Source organism: Gordionus sp. m RMFG-2023, chromosome 1 (assembly GCF_954871325.1).
Source record: "Gordionus sp. m RMFG-2023 chromosome 1, tfGorSpeb1-WG-v2, whole genome shotgun sequence".
In the NCBI taxonomy this organism is placed as follows: Eukaryota; Metazoa; Nematomorpha; class Gordioida; order Chordodea; family Parachordodidae; genus Gordionus; species Gordionus sp. m RMFG-2023.
The window spans coordinates 21,097,651-21,119,640 of record NC_088775.1 but is presented as its reverse complement, the minus strand read 5'-3'; the positions used below and the strand labels follow the sequence as shown (position 1 = coordinate 21,119,640).

The 21,990-nt window shown below is 27.8% G+C and overlaps 1 protein-coding gene across 3 annotated transcripts in view; it reads left to right on the top strand.

Annotated features, from left to right (window-relative positions):
- The first annotated feature begins 788 nt into the window (after positions 1 to 788).
- The window catches only part of LOC135931177 (voltage-dependent calcium channel subunit alpha-2/delta-2-like), an 84,990-nt gene continuing 63,788 nt past the window's right edge, over positions 789 to 21,990 (top strand). The window contains exons 1-5 of one of the 3 annotated variants that reach the window (XM_065468096.1): positions 789 to 1,090; positions 1,132 to 1,312; positions 1,354 to 1,512; positions 17,307 to 17,489; positions 17,592 to 17,831. In XM_065468096.1, coding sequence (XP_065324168.1) covers positions 853 to 1,090; positions 1,132 to 1,312; positions 1,354 to 1,512; positions 17,307 to 17,489; positions 17,592 to 17,831 — 1,001 coding nt within the window. In that variant the 5' untranslated portion in view covers positions 789 to 852. Of the gene's footprint in view, positions 1,091 to 1,131; positions 1,313 to 1,353; positions 1,513 to 11,627; positions 11,856 to 11,937; positions 12,023 to 17,306; positions 17,490 to 17,591; positions 17,832 to 21,990 lie in introns of those variants that run through there. The other 2 variants (XM_065468098.1, XM_065468097.1) reach the window with 2 other exon arrangements.

The following is a 21,990-nucleotide window of genomic DNA, read 5'->3' as shown; positions in this document are numbered from 1 at the left end:
GGTTTTGTCGATATTTTAGACCCAAACCCCGGGTCTGGGCTCTACACAACCAACCAATTAACAACATTACTTATACAGGCAAAAATAATTTTATATGTAACTAGGAAAATATCAAGTGCAGAAAAGGCTAATTTTATGTATTATTAAAGAACTTTTCATTCACTTTAGAGAGATTCATAACGATATACAGTTAGATCTGAGTAGATTTGCTTTCTTACTACCTAAAAACTGTGTTTTAGCAGGTGGTCCAGGTACACATACCATGTGTATCTGCACATTACATTAAAACTTTAAGCTTATTTTAATAGGTGGAAAATTAAAACAGCTAATGTGTAAAAACAGAGCAAATAAATTAATTAATTAATAATAACAAATATGAAATATTCGTCCTCTAGTCGACTCAATTATATATATCGTATTCATGGTCTTGAGTTGAAAGTCTACAGTAAATAAATGTAAAAAATAGATCACAAATATCTTAATTAATAAAATTTGAAATATTCGTCCTCTAGTCGACTCACGTTCATATAAGTATAACTATTTGTCCTCTAGTCGACTCAAGTATATAATTCCTATTTGCAACTCAAGTTGGAAGTCTAAAATAAAAAAAAGTAATAAACAAATATCTTAATTAATAATAACTAATTTGAAATATTCGTCCTCTAGTTAACCACAACCAGAGGGCGAAAACGCTTTTATCACGTATCACGTATATAATACCCCATCTAAATTGACATCTATTCAGATTACTTTCTGACATGCCAGATGGCAAGATGATAATATCATCGAAGAAGTTCTGATATTATGAAATCGATTTTTAGCAGATGATATTTTTTTTAAAACTCATATAAAATGCATATTTATAAGATCTTAACAATTATAATTTGCCTTTTAATTAATATTGTTTATATTAACGCACTATCCTCTCTATTGGTTAAGCGTTGGGCAAAATTGTTAGGTGAAGAAATAGAAAAATTAATGGAGAATGGATTAAAGTACAAAGAAATACAAAAACTTTATGATGATGCATTTTATCAACAAATAAATGTAAATTGGCTGGAAAAGGCAAAGGAAATCTATGGCAAACTTGGTATATTTTTATTTAATAAACAATTCTAATAGTTTTTGAAGGTATGAGTTTTGTTAAAAAACGTGCAGCATTAGAGTTATTGGCACAACAAGCAGCAAATTATCATGATAATGCCGAATCTACAGGTATACCAAAAACAGCAACTAAATTAGAAGATTTAGATTCATCTATATATCTAGATTCAGATAAAATCAAAACATTTTTTAATATTTCAGAATCAAAGTTAAAATTAATAATGATTATGTACAATATTTAATATTTAGGTACTCACATGATCATAGTCATTCTGTTTTTAATCATAGCTCTGTTAAGTTTCCAACCTTAGTGCCTAAAACTAATAAAAAAGTTATTCAAACAGTATGGTGGTCTTCTAATTTAGAAAAAGTATTCCATGATAATTTTAGAAGAGACCATGATATAAGGTACTATATATAATTATGTGAAAACATGAAATATTTTTATCATGATTATTTGTATTAAAAATTTTAAGGTTGGGTTGGGAAATACTTTTGCTTAGATTAATCAAACTTATTCAAAAAAAGAGTAATGGACACATTTTTTTTCTCTCTTTAGCTTTCACTTTTTATAGTGGTAAGCTCCTTCATTATCTCTCCCCACTTTATGTTATTCATACTATCTCTTTTATCTAATTTATACTTCTACATATTGGCTCTAACTTTATGGTCTCATTGAAGTTTTGGCCTTCCTCTTTCATCACTTCCAAACTCTCAACCTTATTTCCTATGTAGTTCATAGGCCTTCTGATTGTGTGCCTATAACACCTAAGTCTGTTTACCATTATCTTAGTCTTAATGGGCACTACCTTTAAACTTCCTAGTATAAAGAGGTAGTGCCCATAAAATATTAATGTTATATTTCCTCCTATTTTTCCTTAGCCTTTGATTGTCATAATTATATAGTTTTAAAAGAAGCAAAGGTGGGAAGTACGAATTATATCTTCATATCATATTTTGTAATAAATAGTATAAAATTTATGAATAATAAATTATCAAAGATATTGATAAATATTACATCTATATTAATTTTTTTATATATATTCTATTTATACAAACTATATATTAAAGAACATACAAGAGGTTATAATTTAATAAAATTTATTGCTTATAATTTTAAATCAGTATTCTGATTATATTTTTACATTATGATTTTTTTAAAATTTTATTAGTTATCAACTATTATTATTGAAGATATTATGCAAAGGCTCTGCTGGTTGTTAAATGTTATTAAATCATGAAATTTTTTTGCTGAAAAACCATCTGGTGGAATATTTAAGCTGTCTCAAAGGTTTTTTATTACCATCTCTACAATATCTAGACAAGATATCTTCTAGAGATGCTAAATATAATTCTTGGCTTTTGAAAGTTTAATCCTGTTTGAGCATTCTCAATTACACCTTTTTAGAGTTTAAAAGTACTATTATATGTACCTATATTATATTTTATACACTGCTTGATTTCATCATAAAGATTTTTTTTACAAGAATAATTTGGAATTATAGGTAATTTAACATTCTCAAAAAAACGTAATAAAAATTTTCAGATATTGAAGATTTTTTATCTTTGAGCAATTGTAATAGTTTTACTCTACCTTTTTTAAACAAGCTTTTGGATGACAATACAGTGTATACTCTGGCTGCAAAATGTTTTCCTATATAAATTCTGTAAAAATATAATAGAAATAATCTTTAATGAATGGTTATCTTAATCCAAAACACCCCCAAATATAGATGATAGTTTTTAAAAAAATGCATTAGGAAAAGAAACAAGAATATAGGAAATATAAAAATATCACTGAAGATTCAGAGAAGAGAAATTCAAGTATTAGATTATTTGATTTGGGCAAATACTAGACTCATGCTTAAAAATCCTACATTTTAAGTTTGGAAATACCTGATGCCTATTTTGGGAAAGTTTTTAATATTATAATTTTTTTTATATTTTCTGTCTTTATATAAATATGTAGAAAACCGATAAACGCCAAGTCTAGTATAAACGCTTATTATAAGATAGGAAAATCTTCCATAATTAACAAAGGATAAAATTCTGATTCACCCATCATTATTGACAGATCGTTATAAATAATTATTTTGTAGGATGAGGCTACCCATGAAACTAATGTAATTAGCCTTATGAATAGCAATTGTTAGCCTTTACCTCGAGAAAAGGCTTTCACGAGGTTCATCCGAGAGTATACGAATGGGAGAAGTTCTTTAAATATCATAAAGCGCGCGAAGGTTGTTAAAGTAGTGCAATCGGAACGAATGTGTAATCTTGTGAAATTTCTGAATTTTTTGATATTTTTAATTGCTCCTTTTCTCGATGTTAAGAACTTGATTGGAGGGAGCCAATACATAATCTCTGGCCAGGAATTGTCATCTTTTTTAACCATTTGACACCCAATTTTCAATATTATTTTTATAAATTATTTATTTATACATTCCATAGATGCCTAAAATTTTTTCCATCTTTATTTTTAAATACACAAGTAAAAAAAAATGATGATTGACATCAAGACGCATATTGTAATACAAAGAAATACAAATATCTATTTATTATGAAAATCTCGAAAACAATTTCTATATTGATTAAAGCATAAATATATATTACATTTTGCACATTTTGTTCTAAAGTATGCCTATATGCATAACTTGCATCTTTGCCTCGTTTCGCAGGCATCCGTCCGATCAATGTTGTCATATATGATATCAGATATAGGAGCCATTATAAGAGAATTTTTTTTTAATTATCGGCATTCAAAGATCTCTCTGATTTTCTTTTACTAATTTTGCCTGCCAATAACAATGCGATGACAATATGTGTTTTAAATTTGATAAGTTTCATGAATTTAATCTCTTTTTCAAGGCATATTTGCCGCCTATACAAAAGCCATGGATTTACTACACACATATTAATGAGATGAAAAATTATTCTCAGTAGAACCTTTTACCTTTAATACCTTCTCGATAGCATTCAACAAGCATATCATGTAAATTAACTCCTCCCATACCTTCATTATATATTTTTAATATATTTGGTTTTGGTACTTCAATATATTCTTTGCTATTTAATGATCATCTTTTTACATTTTCAATTGGATGAACACCAACAAAGGATGAAATGACGGCACAAACTTATTGTCATACCATTTGACAATTATATTTTCTTTCTTATCAACTTTATATACATAGCTCCCGCGACATTCTTTTTTTAAAAGTCTCTATCGCATTTTAACTTGCAATCTTTTATCCGATTGCTTCTAGTAGTCGCAACCATAAATATACCGATTTCTTTTAATTTTTTAGCCAATGCTATTGAAGAAAAGTAGTTATCGCAAAAGAGTTTATGATTTTGATATTTCGGGAAATTTTTTGTCAATTGGAGGACTATATCACGACTTATCCATAATTCAGATGGTGTTGGATTAGTTTGCTTTCCCGCATAAATCTTAAAATCATATACCGGATCTGATTAATGCAAAAACTTTGATGCCCCATTTATGAAGCTCCAATTTTATATATTGTTTTAAACCTTTGAACGGGATGATTATTTTATCAACACATTCTTTCCTTCATTTCTAATTTTCGCATATTGTTTTGAATCCCTGAAATAAAGGGTATAATTTTAAAACATTTATCATATTCATCTTGATTTCTTTGGATAAGTTGAGAATTATCGTTAAAATGTAAATATTTTCGCAATATTTGAAACCTGCTACGAACATAGTTTCCGTAACCTGAGGAAACGCCAATTTCATAGACCAATATTGTCTATACGAAGGAACTCTAGCTAAAGAAGTAAAAAGGTGTATGCCTAAAAATTGTCCCAATTCATTTATATCAAGATTTAGCGATCTATTTATTTACTGAAAACTGTATAAATTACTTTGTTCACATATATTATTTAGTATATTATCTGAAATAAATAATTTAAAGTATTGATATGGAGTTAATATATTGGTTGAAGTGGAAAATTTATTAGTATAATTTGTGTCCAATTGATGGATATCACCTGCTCTGCATTTCATATTATTTTGGATGAAAATATTATCATTATTTTCTGTATCTTCTATCTCGACTTGAAGATTATTATATGTCGGAGTTGATGAAGTTGTAGGAGAATTATCTTAAAGATTGTGTAAAATATATTCTTCATTGTCTGATTCATCGATCGAAATGTCTATGACTTATTTTGACATCATACACTTTAAGTTGATATAAAAAAGAGCATATTCATTTTTAATAAAATAATTATTTATAATATTATACTCTTACCTTTAATAATGAATAAAAAATTTAGAATAAAATCATATAATTCGGTAAAAAGGTAAAGATAAATTATGAAAATATAATGCGTTAATAATTTTAATAAAATACGAAAGTATTTTTATTATATTTATATCATATGATGTTAAATTAAATCTATAAGCTTTTATAAATTTAAAATATATAACTATATTATATGATGTCAAAACAAATCGTGAGACGTTAAAGAGTTAAGAAATTTGGGAAATCTCATATGGACGTTTCCATCAAGAATAGATGGAATTTGAGCTTATCTCAAAGCTCTTAAGATGATCGAGTTACATAATCCCTAACAATTCGACCTTTACAAGTACGACAATAAAGGCTACGTATTCCATTACTCTTGTTAGGTTATTAAACAGTTTAAACGAATACCAATGGCGTGAGTGAGCTCATATTGGTTAATTTATAACTAGGTTAACTGGAGAATAGTTTCAAGAAACTAATAACCAGATCCATTAAGCAGCGAAGAAAATAATTGATTGTCAGATAATTGCATTTTCGAAAGGAGTGATTTAACGCAGCTTACAATTATAGGCCTATCCCAACCTTTCTGCCTATTTGTTTCTGGAAGAGGGTGATCAGCAGTAATTTGAGATTTCTAATCGACAATAGCACCATCAAAGGAAGGATCAAGTTTTATAAAATGGGAGTTTACTATATTTTCTTTAGTAAATAACTAGTTTGAAAGCAGTTAAGGTAAGATCGGAAAGATATCTGATGCCTAATCCACCATTCTTGGTAGGTCCATAAGCTTGAATCCAAGCCATTTTATTGAACTTATGGTTTACAATGTTTTCAATCAGAACTTTGACCCCATTTTCATAAACGCCAAGGGGTATAGGATATTTAAAATAGGAGTCGACCTTAATCCGATGAATATTAAAGAAATTTTTCAAGAGGAAGGTTTATAGGAGAGAAGTAGGAAAATAAATCCGCTACCTCAAAAAAAGCCTCAAGAATGGTACATGAGAAGGAAGAGATTGCTGCGTTACCACCAACAATGGAGTCTAAACGATTTAGTTCCTCTTGGGTGGTAAGTTTGAAGTTGTGTGAATTATGTTCAATAATTCAGATTTCTCAAATCGATAGAGAATCCAACAGCAGTCCCAGTCTCCATTATTAAATTTTCATGGATTCATCGATGATACCATCATTAATATACCAGGCATGCAAGAATAAGGAACACGTCGAAATAATAGATTTAGCGATGTCATTGAGAGATCCAAGCTGATTACCTGTTGAATACCCTCAATAGATGGAATTTTATAAATATCGAATTGTAGGATAGAGGGCACATTAATAAGTATGAAAATTTAGTGTAACCCTAAAAAAGTGTACAAGAGGAACTTCCGAGAAAGTCTATTATAAGTATTGGAGAAGTCAATTTTGATAAGACTTGTTGGCAGGCATTTTGTATTATAGTTTAATGTACAGCAACTTCACAGACACCAGAGATCCCAACATCTAGTTCGAAAGGACTGAGAAACATGATGCTTCATCTTTTATTCTTTTGAAGATATAATTTTAGTACTAAGCATCAAAAGATAGAACGTACCGCAATAGGCCAAATATCATCAATGGGCTTCTTAAGTGTAATCAACCTAGTCCCAAAAATGATTGGAGAAACGAATCTAGGTACTTTACTTTAAACAAACATAAAAAAAAGAAATCAAGAGTTATTTACATCTGGCGACAGCCAGGAATCTTTAAATAATTTAAAATTATATCGTAAAATTTCGAAACTGATTGATTGTTTGATCAAAAAAGCTCTCGAAATTGTTGTTTTATGACTCTTTTGATTGATTCGTTTGACGAGAGATATAGCCTGTTTTCCGAGTTATGATAATAATATATTTTTTTTAGGATAGATATGAATATTTTTGTCATTTTCTTTTCTCGGCAATACCTAATAGATTATGATTATTATTAGAGAGGGCAAAAAAATTTATACACATATAATTCCATTATCCTAGGGAATTAATGTATGTCCAACAGGTCGTGAAATATATAACATAACATTAAAATTGAAGTTAATTTAATATTTTGAGTTTGAGATTTCTTCCCTATATTTAAAAAAAAATTTATCTGCCATATGCCAGGCTATCTAAGACTATTTTGTAATTGACCATTGGTTTCATCTATTTTTTTTCTTACCTCGTGCGGCGATGAAGTAATGCGGAATCTTAATGGTTCAAGCCCTGGTTGTAAATCTGCTAATATTTACTTGGTTTAGTTTGTTTAAGGCGATAAATTGAAAGGGTAGTAAAAAAAATGTTTAAAAAAATACTGGGCCTGCATTGATGGCGCTAGTTTTTATCCTATTTTTCAGAAAATAAAAACAGAAAAATAAAATAATTTTTTGTTTTTCCAAGTTTTAGTATTCTTTTATTTATATTAATATTTATTTTTCAGCTAGATTAAATTGCGATATAAAATTTCAACATGTTATAAAAAAATTAAATAGGTTATCTCAATCATTTTAACTATTTAAATTTAAACCTAAATTTTAGATTAGATGAAAATTGATTATATCAAATAATTATGGTTTCAAGGTTAATCAAAGCATCCATAATTTTAAAGATATAATATATTCTTATTGTATTAATTCCAATTTACAAATTGATGGATATTATTAATAATTAATAAAAAATATTAATCTATAAATTTAGACTATAACTTGGAAGAAAAACAAAGTGATCTACAATTACTTGCCTTGTTTCTAAATAGCCGTTTTTATTTTTGATTAATATTTTCGAATATTCATAAAAAAATTGAGCCTGATTATATGTAGAATTGTTTTTTTTTTCAAGAGTTTATTGATGGAACCTAATACTAGCCGAACCTCGCGTTTTAAAATCGGCTTGATATAGATAATTCTTAGCAATAAATTAGAGGTTAAGTATAATATATTAAATTAGTATCATGGAAAATCAGTTTTAGAATCTCAAGTTAGATAATAGCAAATAATCAATTTCTTACACGAAATATATTTCTTAAACCAGTTTTAAGAGTTAATTTGCAATTTAGGTTAGAGGTCTGCATTGGGCGGGGTTTCAACCCGCCCGATCATGCTCGTTCATCAAAGAGGGCGGGCAAAAAATCTTTTAAGAACGGGCAGGCTGGCTGGCGGGTTAAAAAATTTTAAACTATGGGAGGGTGGATGGACGGGTTAAGAAATTTAAACAATGGGCGGACGGGTTAAAAAAATATAAAATCATTTAAGTAAATATTAATAAAAAATTGCTCCTATGAACTTTTTGGATATTAAAAATTAAAATGTCCATTTTTGGTATCATAAAAACTTTTTTCTTAAAATAAATAAACTTTTTTGTACATTTAAAACTACTTTGGTGGAAACGACAAGAAAGAGATTTGCCAAAGCTATCAAGATTAGCAAGAAAAATATTGGCAATTCCTGCAACTAGTTCTTCTTCTGAACGAGGATTTAGCATTGCTGGAAGGTTTTTAGAATAAAGAAGAACGTGTTTGAATCCAGAAAATGTCGATTCATTATTATTTTCGCATTAATATCAATTTTATATTTATATTATTTTCATATTCATAAATATTTTATATGATCAAATAAATTATCCATAATTTAAATTGAATATTTTTTTAAGCTTAATATAGTAATTTCCTAAAAATTTTTGCAGAGGTGTAATGCTGAATTTTTTTTTATTAGATGCTTAAAAAATTGAAAGAATGGCCATAATTAGATTTTATAATAACGGGCTTGGGTTAAATTTTTTTTATAAATAATGGGTAGGCAGGTAAAAAATTTTAGACGGCAGGCGGGCTTATTTGTTTTGAAAACTATGGGCGGGCTGGGCGGGTGGGTTTAAAACATTGGGTGGGCGGGCTTATGGTCCAAAAACCCGCCCAATGCAGACCTCTAATTTAGGTTTTCTTTATAAAATATCATTTTACTTATAATCTAACGCCAACCAACTTATTTGTTTTAGGTTATTTTTAAATAACTTTTGGGACATTTAGAAATGATTTATTACACAGGTTAATAAAAGAATCCCGGACCTAAATGTCCTGGGCACAAAGACCCTGACAAAAAGATACTGGACATAAATACCTCAATTTTAATAATTCATTTAAATGCTTGGAAACGGGCATTAAATTTTTTATTAACACCGAATATAGTGGGTTTGGTCTTTAATAAAATTAGTATTTCTCATCATATAATATAAACATTGATCCTCATTGCATAGCCCTAAGCTAACGCGGTTCACGGGCTTGGTATCAGACTTTAACTTGAACCGTGTAATTTGTTAAAAACGTTAACACTAGCTAGTGTTGATAAACGGTTCGATTTTTAAAACCGGCTAATCCAATATTTTGGCCAAACAAATTACGCAAGCTTCGAGAATTCATAGATGTCTAAACCTTTCTGCCATCTATGAGCAAAATATCTAGGCTTGCGTAATACTTTTGGCTAAAATATTCAGTTAGCCTTTTTTAAAAATCGAGATGTTTAACAACTCTAACACTAATATCTTTGTTGCAAAGCCCTAAGCTAACGTTGATGCGCTTTACGGTCGTATTAAGCCTTACCTTGAATAGCGTAGTTCGATGAAAACAATAAATTTATTGACTTCCAAGTATCTATTAGATTTTGCCGAATGTATAATACAATTAATATTTTTCCTCATCTATATAAACACCAACCCTTATCTTTGTTGCATAGGCCTCAGCTAACCGCTAACATGGTCCATGAGCTCGATATCAGGAATTAGTCTTGTGTAGTTCGGTTAAAACTAAAAGAAACTTATTGGCTGCTTCACGCTGCTCAACAGCCATAAGTATATATTAGATTTTACCGAATATAGTGCTTTTAGTTTAATAAAATAAGTATTTTCCACATCTAAAATAAACACCAATCTTTATCTTTGTTAAATAAGCTTAAGCTAACCGCTAACATGGTCAATGAGTTCGTACCCGCCCTTATGAACCCAGTAGTTAGGTAAAAGTGAAAACTTATTGGCTGCTATTACCGAATGTAATGGGTTTAGTATAATAAAATTAAGTATTTCTCATAACTACTTTTATGTTTATATTTACCCTAGCCCACTACAGTCCTTGCCATAAACTGCTTAGCAATACAAGCCAGCATCTAAACATTTTCCCAATACATGGTTTTTTGTAAAACAGCAGCTATGTATGATTATTAGTTAAATATTTTTTAATGAAGAATGAAATATATATGAGGAAGAAATGAATGTTTTTTAAAAAACTTTCTTCATTTGAAAAATTTTTTAAAATTTGGGTACATTTGTCCGAGGTATTTGACCGATGTCTTTTTGCCAGGGGGTATTTTTCTAGGGATTTATGTTAGAGGTCTGTGATGGGCGAGTTTTTAAAAAGTTCGCCCACTCTTTTTGAAATTTTTTTAACCAGCCCGCCCACTTATAATTTTTTTAAATAATTTACGCCCGTCCATTTATCTATAAGTTTTGTTTAACCAGCCTGCCCGCTTAATTATTTTAGGTTAGTTTGGCTCTTTATTTATTTGTTTTAATTAATATAATTTTTAATTAAACATATATAAACATGATGAAATAAAATAATTTTTTTAAATAAATTGAGGTCTGTTCTGCTCATGTCGCCTGATAAATATTAAAAACTCACCTGCCCATTACTTAAAATTTTTTTAATCCGCCCGCTACCCGCTTAATGTTTAAAATATTCTAAAAAACCCCTCAACGTCCGCCCGAAGTATGGGCTGGCGAGGGCGCAGACCTCTATCCAATATCTTTTTGTCCGGCTGCTTTTGTCCAGGAGACTTCTGGCCGACCTTAATTAAACGAGAAAAAGAAACAAAAACGAACTTTTAAAAACATAAAAAAATGGAACAATAAGCAGACTCAAATAAGATTTTTAAAAATTTTGAAATGCAAAAATTAAATTTATAAATTAAATAAAGAATTTTGTTTTTAATTTTTATCAATGACCTGCAGAAGTCAAAATTTTAGACCTGGTCTGAATTCTGAAAAAAACTTAATTTCAAACCCGGACCAGTTCGAGTTTGGGATTTTTTTTGTAAGTTTTTTGGCCTGACCCGGAATTTTTAATAATTTTGGCTCTATTTTTCAAATTGCTTTTAAGGGAAATGGAAAGTAGCAGTAAATAAATATTGAACGCGCCATAAGACATGTAATTAATTTATATAATTTTTTTTTAAAAATTATAAACGACTCGGCCCAGATTTTAAAATTTTAAGCTAGACCTGGATTTTGGACATCGACTACGACTGAATCGAGTGTCTCCTTTTCGAGCTCTTCCGCTTAAAGCGGTTTCCATCACGGTACTTGTTCGCTATCGGTTTCATATCGATAATTGGTCATGGAGCTAACCATCCGATTTAGGCTGCAATCCCGAGCAGCTCGACTGCCAAGAACCTATCCGTTCAACACTTCCATATATCCTACACAGGTATGAGTCGCTATCTAACGAATAAAATGCTGGTTGAATATCGTTTTCCTTCACACCACATTTCTCGCTACTCGTTACGAATGGGAGATTCGGTGCTGGATTTTTCCAATTTTATTCGCCATTACTTTAGGAATATTTTTGGGCTTATAAAAAGTTATGATGATGAAGTATTTACAACAAAACATTGATAGATTATATCATAAGGAATATATAGTAGTAAAATAAATACGTTTGCTTTTTTCTCCTTTCACCTTAAATAAAACAAATATTCTAATCTACACAACCCAATATTTGTCGCCATTGTCACCAATAGTTTAGGAATTTTATTCAAAACGCTAGGGGAAAAATAGCTACTAATAAGGGAAATTCCCAATGAGGAGTTTTACCTCTTCCAAGTGATGATCTTGGAGATTTGTCACTCCAATTTCCTAAACTTAATGGTCTGTTATAAAATAATGGATGAATCATAAATTTCTCCCTAATTTGATGAGTTGTATCAGATAATTTCCCTTAATTTGATGAGCGGAGAACAGAAATTTATATTTATTTTGGTGAAATATTTAAATATGTTTATCATTTTAATAATATAATATGTATAACCTTCCCTAACGGGATATACATTTTAGATCCTTACTATAAAAATGCTTAAATGAAAATATAGTTGGAAAAAGTTTATACTGTACTTGTAATAACAATTTTTTGAGATATAATGAAATCGATATCTTAAAAATAGGTTTGAAGGATAATTTGTGCATAGTTTAAACTAGGGAAATCCGGAGCACGATAAGTACAGGGGAACGTTAGTCCACTCCAATTATAATTAAAACCATTAATTTATAAGATTGGAAATTTAAGCCTAATATAGATAATTACATCATCTATGATTGGCTAAAAAAGATTTGGATTTTTATAAAATTAACTAGTTCTTTTTCATATGAAATATTTGAAAACATGAAAATTCCAGAGTTTTACTATTCAAAACAGTTTAGTATATGCCTCTATATATTTAGATCCTCGATATCAAGTTCTATTGCATATTAAGCAGAAACAGATGGCTAAAGACTATCTTAAAGAATTATAGTATATGCAACTCCATTCTTTGCAATATATTGGAAGCTACCAACGCATCTACGGTTGTATTGATAATAATGATGTTTATGACTTTGAAAATTTACTTTTAGAGAGACAAAAAAAAATTATCATCAGACAAAAAGGAGGAACCACAAATTTCTATTACATCTTTAATCGAAAAGTTCTCACAGGTTAAGAAAATAAATAAGGACCCAAATATTTTAAAATTTTAGGAAGAATATTCTTCAATATATCCACAACTATATATCCTATTTAGACTGGCGACACATTTATAGTGTATTATAAAGATAGCTATTAACTTTAGGTCAGAATAGATTGTGCATATTATTCTTTATAATACATATTGTCAGATTTGCATGGAAATCTCAAAGGTGTTATTTTAGAAGATGTTATGATTATGCGATTAAGTCAAACATTTATTTAATTAATTATACATGAATGAAAAAAAAATGTAAATTTGAATCAATATTTTTTTATGTTCTCCAAACTCTGAACCTGGACCTTTTTTTTGTCGAAGGGTTCACATCTCTGGTTTAAGTCCTATTTTCTATTCTGACAATTTTTCAGAAATATAAAATATGAATTAATATGATTCTAGATGATATTTATAATATAAAGTTAGTGGGCTGGATCATGGTTGGTCATAATATAATTTGTCCTCTTAATTATTGTACATTTATTTTCTATTTTGAATAAAACAAATGCGAATAATTTTAAATGAATATTTATCAATCAATATTTAATATAATATAAAGAAATAATATTTTTTTTGCAAAATCCTAAAATCTCTAAATTCAATTTAATATACCTAATTATAGTGTAATATTACCAATAAATTAATATACTTTAAAGCCTCTAGTATTATAACAATATTTTAAAAAAAATTAATTTTATATTTAAATCTCTATTTTATTAGTGGTCCTCTACTAGCACATATAGGTTTTCCAACGTACCAGAGTATAGCATGATTGGAACAGGAATATATTTTTTTAAGTTTCAATTTTCTAAAAATTTATATTTTATATAAAATATTTATATTAATTATTTCAAATAGTCTATATCTTTGGGCTTTAGAAGATGTTTTATTTATTCAAATTAGTCTAATATTATCGAAATTATATAAGTTTAAACGAAAAGAGTCCTAATCATCCCTGGTTTTCCCTACTATCCTTAATATTTGACCAAGATAAATAAAAATTTCTGATTCGTCGTAACGAATTATCTAATTCATTCCTAAAGGAAAATTTATGACTCACTCACTCTTCATCTTTGACACGTTATTTGCTAGTTAATTAAATAAATTTCGTTTCTTATTCATCTATAACAGATCGTTATTTGAAATTCTTTTAACGAGATTAAATTAGAAAGATGAAGCGAACAGTGTGCAAAAATTGTAATAATGAATTAGAAGGACTTATATCTCAGGAAACATTTATATACAATATAAACCAAAGAGTAGATGATGCTATTGAAATAATAAATCACTAAATACCAGCTGAATTCCCTTATTATTGTTTAAGTTTGAAAATCAAATAATACTAAAACAATCACCATATCTAAATATATAATAAAAACCAGAGACCTGCAGAGGTACCATTTGCACGGCCCGGTTTTAAATTTTTTAGGTCCGGCCCGGCCCGGATATTTAAAAAAAATTTTTTACGGCCCGGCCCGGATTTAAAAATTTAAGGCCCGGCTCGAAATTTTTTAAAATTATATTCGACCTGGTATATACAAAAATTCACCTATGAGGTATTTTACCATATTTTTCAGCGAGTATTATCGCTTATTATTTAAAAAATACATGTAAAAAGCTAATATTTTGAGAATATTATATTGAATTTATAAAAATTATAAAACTGTTATTTATAAAAATGGATATTTTGAGCATATACTATATTTTATATTGCATTGATAAAAATAAAACTAATATTCATAAAAATGGTAATAATATTTGTCATATACTATATTTTATATTACATTTAAAAAAAATAAAACTAATATTTAATTTATAAAAATGGAAAATATTTTGAGAATATAATATATTGTATTTAATTTACTATTTAATTTATAAAATAAAAATAAATCGCTATTTAAAAAAATGCATGTATAATAAATAGTATTTTGAAAATATAATCTTAATTGCACAATATTAATATATTTTATTTTATAATATAAATTTTTAACAAAAGAAGATAATTGTATTATATAATATTGTAAAAAAAAATAATGAAAAATGTTGGATTAAAAACTTTCATGACTCAAGGTAAATATAATAAATGCAATAAATATTTGACAGTTTGCAAAGTAAAAAACCAGCATGATTGACGAAACCCTATACTCAAGAAAGATATTAAAAATTCACAAATTATCATGAAGAAAGAGAAGCATATCTACCTTTTCAGGTTGAAGATTACTTCTTCTTTCTTCAAGAATTCTCGTAGTGCAAAAATTCCGCTCACAGCTTGCACTTGAAGCAGGGCCAATTTTGCTAAAATTGGAAATTCGCTTTGATTAGCCGCCCACCATTCTAACAAATTATCCACCTTAAATGTTTCATCTATTTTTTTATTTATGTAATTATAATATTCATCATCGGGTATTGACATATTACCAGAATTACCATCGCCCCATTTGTCATAAAACGATTCAGTTTGCAACAGTCGTAATTTGACTGGTCGATGGTATTTCATTTACTTCCTGAGCCTCTTGTAATTTAATATAATCTTTTATATAGTTTTCCGTCATTTTGCGATCTGTCCCTGCCTACTTACGTAATTGCTTGAATTTGGGACAGAGAAAAAGAGAAATAAAATGATACTTGTGTAAAACAAATTTTTCAATTAAAAAATGCTTTATATTAATTAAAATCAATTACAAACTTTAAGAAGTGATATTCCTTTATTTGATTGTTTTGGTAAAATATATTCTAAAAATTTAGATATGAATTATAAAAAAATATATTAATAATACTTGAATATTGGGGCTTATTTAAGATATTCCTATATTTGATTGTTTTGATAAAATATGTTGGAAAAATTTAGATATGAATTATAAAAAAATATATTAATACTTTGAATAAATTTGCAGTAAATTAATAATTAGATCGATCTGTGGGTTAGGTAGTGTTAACCATCACCCAATATTATATTAATCATAACTATAATATAATATAATCTTATAACCATTAACTAATAATGTAAAAATTTTTATAAAAAATATTAAGGCCCGGCCCGGGTTTAACAATCTTAAGCCCGGCCCGGCCCGGATATATTTAAAAAAAATTTTTTAGGCCCGGCTCGGCCCGGATATGTTTAAAAAATTTTTTTTAGGCCCGGCCCGGGTATATTTTAAAAATTTAAAATACGGCCCGGCCCTGCCCGGGCCGGGTTTAGGGCCGGGCCTGCAGGTCTCTGATAAAAACTAAGGAATCAATAATCGCATTTTCCTTGATAAACGAAAGTAGTTGATTGCAAATGTCTATAAATGCTACTCTCATACTGTCACTTACGACACATCCCCTTTCATTGGAAAACTATCCGGGGGGGGGCAGATACAATACGACTAATAATTATATAAAATTTATATATTGCAAATAACAAAAAAAATTATTTGATAAATAACAAATAAGAATTATTTCTATTTTATTTTTCTTTAGTAGTCTTTCCAGAGGGTTTTATATTCATTCTTTATCGTCTTATGATAGCAGTAGCATCGTTGTTGTCTTTTTATCTTGATATCGGTCATTCTTGTTTTTTATCCTTATTTTATTGGGTATTGTTAGGGGAGAAGCATTGTTATTTGGTCAATTGACCGTTGAGATTTATTATTTGGCCACTAACTCTTTTATGTCAGTTTACTAGTTTCGTTATGAGTTAACCTTATTCTACATAATAACTAATACCTAAAAATAGGATGTTTAGAATATTATTGAATTCAAAAAATCGATTTATAAATGACTGATTTTTAAAATAAATTACTTAATTTAAATCATATTTATTATTGTGTAATTTAATATTATTCCTTAATAGAAAGTTAACAAAAATTAAGCAAAAATTAGAGAATCTCGATGTCTTTCGGCTGCAATTTTTTTATTGAAAAATATTAATTAAAATAAAAAATCACTAAATGCTTTGTCCTAATTCTCGAAAATATTATAGACTCGATTTAAAAAATAAACCTGGACAGATATTTTTTAAATTTAAATCCCGAGCCTGGCTTCTGGCCGACTTTCAAAGCTACAGTTTAAACCATATAATAATGTTGTGCCTATTTTAAAATATTAAATAGTAAATTTAAGAAATTGTAGATAACTCTTATTTTTCCCACTTTAATAAAATTTACTATTAATACGGTAAGGTATCAATATTTTGGTTCAACAACAGGTATGTTTCGGAGTTTTCCCGTAAGATCCTTCGGAACGGGCTCTAAAGATCTTGGACATGATTATGACCCAAGAGTAAGACCTTGGTATATAGCAGCTATCACTAAACCTAAGAACGTTATCATCATATTTGACACCAGTTCCACTATGGCAAAAAGGTAGAATTTTTTTTAAAATTTTCTTTTGTAATAAAAAATTAATTATTTCCTGTTAAAATAATTTATAAGTTTGTTTTTATATATTCAAAAACTAATAACAAGCAAACCTCGCGCACTCGCTGTAACTCAAGCAATATTAAATACATTGACCAATAGAGATTATGTATCAGTAATAGTCTCGAGATCTTCTTATTATGATGTGAATGGCAAATACTTTGATTATAAACCCTACGTACTGGGATGTAGCAATCTGTCAGCCCTTCTACCATCTAATCCTAGTTTTTCCTTTAAGCTATTTTACTTGTTGGAAAAACTGAAGATGGATGGTGCCTCTAATCATACGTATAATATTTAATAAATTCAACAATTTAATCATTTCTTATTCTATTATTTTTATAAAAAAAAGAAGAAAAGGCATATCGATTGGTGTTAATGTTAGTTTTAATGTTTTGTGCTGTAGCCTATAAATATTCATATTGATTTCAATGGTTAATTCAAAATTATTCAATTATTTTGTTACAATAATAAATAATCTTTACAAAATTATTCTTTCATTAATAATAATTTAACACGAGTATGCAAATTCATATATAATTTATATCGTATCAGGACAATTAAGCTATCTCTTATTGCTAAACTTTTATTGCGAAGGAATTTTATAGCGAAGGTAAAATCTGAAAACTAATTCCTCTAATTTTTTTGTGCGAAACATATACAAACTATATCGGGAACCCATTATTCCCAATTTATTTCCGCGAAACATTAACCGTCAATACTTTATAGCGAATATATTTTAGCGGAACATTTATCACGAACTCGTTATGGCTAAACTTTTACTGCAAACCCTTTATAGCGAATTTTCTACCGCGAATTATTTGCGAAACAATAAATATATTGCGAATGCTTTATTTAAAGGAAAACAACATTTTAATATTAATTTACCTACCAAAGTTCCTTAAATTATATACTCAAAATGTTTTAAGGATCTTTCCTTTATCTGATTGATAATAAATTAGCCAATTTCTTTCTCGTCTCTCACAATCATGGTTGTAAATATGGAGAAAGCATTTTGGTTCGGTTTTTACCTCAATAAATACCCCCCCCCCCCCCACATCATAAAATTTTAAAATGTACTTTATACTTAATTATAAATTTTAATAAATAGCTTAGTATTTTTTCTAATCAAGATAAAAATAATATTGAAGGCTAAGAATTTTTAGATTCTCTCAGATTATTTTTAAAAATAATAGACGATTTTGCTAAGTAATATTTTTTAAATTTTCTTAAATTTTTTGAATTAAATTTTCTGAGTTAATTTTTTTAAAAGATTTTTTCAACCTGTTATGTAAATAATAAAAGATAATCTCATTTTAATGAAAAATTTCTCTAGTAGATTATTGTTCCTAAAAACCTGAAAGGCAAATTATATATAACATCTAATAATACCACATTTTTTATATACCTCCCAATCACTATTATTTTTATACAATGCACATTGATATAACTTACTGATATATTAGTAACTCACATTTGGAGATTTTAACATCCCCTCTCTCTTCGTTCCGTACAATATATTAAAATAACTTTAATTATAATATCAAATTATCTCTACAATTCTCCTTACCTTGATTCTAATCGTTAGATAGTTCAAAGTAAATTAATGCTGGTTGATCTTTATTCTCCATATAAATAAAATTTTAAAATATAATTGATTTTATATTTATTTGGGTTTCCGGTGTTCCAATGTAGGACCATGTATTATTAAATTTTAGCACAAATGAATATGAACACAAATATTTTTATAGTGTAGTAGCTAACTAAACAATATAAAAAATTAAAAAACGTAAAATAGTATTTTATTTTTCACCATTTTTATAAAATAAATAACAATTTAAACAACAGCATTTTTAGGAAAACAACTAAACGCTTCTACTTAATTTGTAAGCACTTTTACTCAATTTTTCTAATAAAATGGAATTAAAATAATTTTTTTAATTTTAAATGAATTTATAATATTATTATAATCATATTCCAAATTTGAATATTTTGCTTAAGTAATAAAATTCCTTTGGTTCTGATTCATTTACCGCTTATATTTAAAGTTACGCTTGACATATGTCCAAAGAAAGAGATAACGATTGGTAAAAAAATATAATTTGTTAATTTCGAATGTTAATTTTTTATTTCTCGGCTATATCAACCGGCCGTTGGGATTTACATTTTTTTTTATAAATGAAGAGACGCATGTGAAGCCCCAAATTAAGAATTTAACTAAAAGACCAAGGTACAGAAGTTAAATTATGGCCTTAGGCCATCATCTGATGATAAATTAGCAGGCTCCAAAATGTTTGGTATTCGAGCCTTCGTAAAACAACGGCTAATGACTAATTTAAACGTTGCATGTCTAACATGCCTATATATATAATTAAGACCATGGCTACCTTTGGAATCAACTGATATTTTTCATTTTATGCATTGTGGTTGAACTATGTTACATCCAATTCGATGGCCCATGGCAACTCTTAATTGTTCATCTGATAAGAGGTTACCTAGGTTCAGTGACGTAGAGAAGGGGGGGGGGTTGTGGCTGACCCCCCTCTCATAACCTTCGAAGAAAATTTTTTTCATATTGCGCATAATTTTATTTAAAAAACGGTTTCAATTTATAAATAAATTTATATACGATATCAAAATGAAATATATTAAAAAAAACAAATAAGAATTTTCAATTTTAAATGATCACATGGTTTAAAAATATATATTAAAAATTAAATAAAATTTATATTTTTAAATTAATTAGATAGTTATAAAAATTTTAACTAATTTTTTATAATTTTTAAGTAAAAGAAAAATCATTTAATTTGATGAATATAATTAGAAAGTAAAGGTAATCGCTAATATGTTTGAGATTAAAATTTTTTAACCTAGAATAGTTTCTAGATAGTCCATTCGCTTAAATATTGATGTATCTACGATTGAGGATTTTTATAAAATAAATATTTTTACTCCCCTTATTTACATTTATATTTTAATTAAAGGAAAGATTTATTAGTCACAATTTTATTTTAAACAGCTTTTATTTTCTTTTGCCGGTTGAGTCTGAATACACTTGAAACGCGAGAGGATATTAAGAAATCTCAGAGTTTTATTCTGACAGGATATTATGATAAGTTACTTTGTGATGTTGAATTTTGATATAAATTTGACAGAATAGAGTACTCTTTGAGACCAAAAAATGCTTTGCAGGCCCTTTCCATGTGTAATTCACTTTAGATTCCTTGCCTAATATCAAAACATTGCTTTTTATTTTAGCTACCTTACCGATTAGCACCTGCACTAATGAAAGGTCTTTTTCAACTTTGAAAAGTTAAAAACCTATTTAAGAAATAGCACCGGTGAAAGCCGTTTAAATGGTTTCGCAATATTAAATATTTATAAGGAGAATATTCTAGATAAAAATTTGATTCTAATGAATTAGTCAAATCTCAGAGAAAAGTGGACCTAATAATATAATTGCTATACTCAAAACGTAATTATAATGAATTCTTAGTCATAATATTTATATATTATACTATTTTTAATAAAAATATTGCATTTGCAATTAGAATTAGTTATCTACATCTGGCCTAATTTTTCAAGCCCGGCCTGGCCCGAAATTATTTTTAAGTTTTGCCGACCCGAACCCGAAATGTGTTTTATAAAGTTTTGTCGGCCTGGCCCGAATTTATTTAAATATAGAAATTCATTTTTATAATTACTCAAAATAAAAGATATATGTTATATGGCGTCTAGTTTTTATAAATAAAATCAAATATTTTTATTTTACATAAAAATTGTAACATAAAATTGATATATTTAGATATATTTAAAAAAATTATCAAGACCTGACCCAACCCGGCCCGATTTTTTTGAAAAATATTAGGCCCCACCCAACCCGAACCTGATTTTCCTACTTTTGCAGATCTTTAATAAGAATTATTTATGTTTTATTAATATACTCATTTGTATTAATTATAATTGTTAAATTAGATTTTTTAAAATACCGTATAAGAATTACTCATATTTTATTGTAATTTTATTTTTTTTAAATATAGTTTATAGAATAAATTTTTAATATAATCTGAAAAAAATTTCTACATTTTGAAATTTATTTTATTGTATATTATCATTAAAATAAATACATAGTTAAATAAAGAGTGTGTTATTTATACTAAAGTATTTTAATAATAAATAAAATCTATAATGAAATTCTCTGCAAAATTTTGTTATATGCAAAAATTTAATTAAAATAATTATTTTTAACATAGAATAAAATATATTGAGTGATCATAAAAAATGGGAGGTTTGGGGGGCGATTTTTTTCTTCTTTATACACCGAATGGATTGAATTAATTTATGACTATACATTGATAAAATTTTCAGAATAATGCTTTCAGTCGCGTATTGTTACTAATATTTTTTTCATTTATGCTGGCAATTATAGTGGTTAGGCACTAATAAA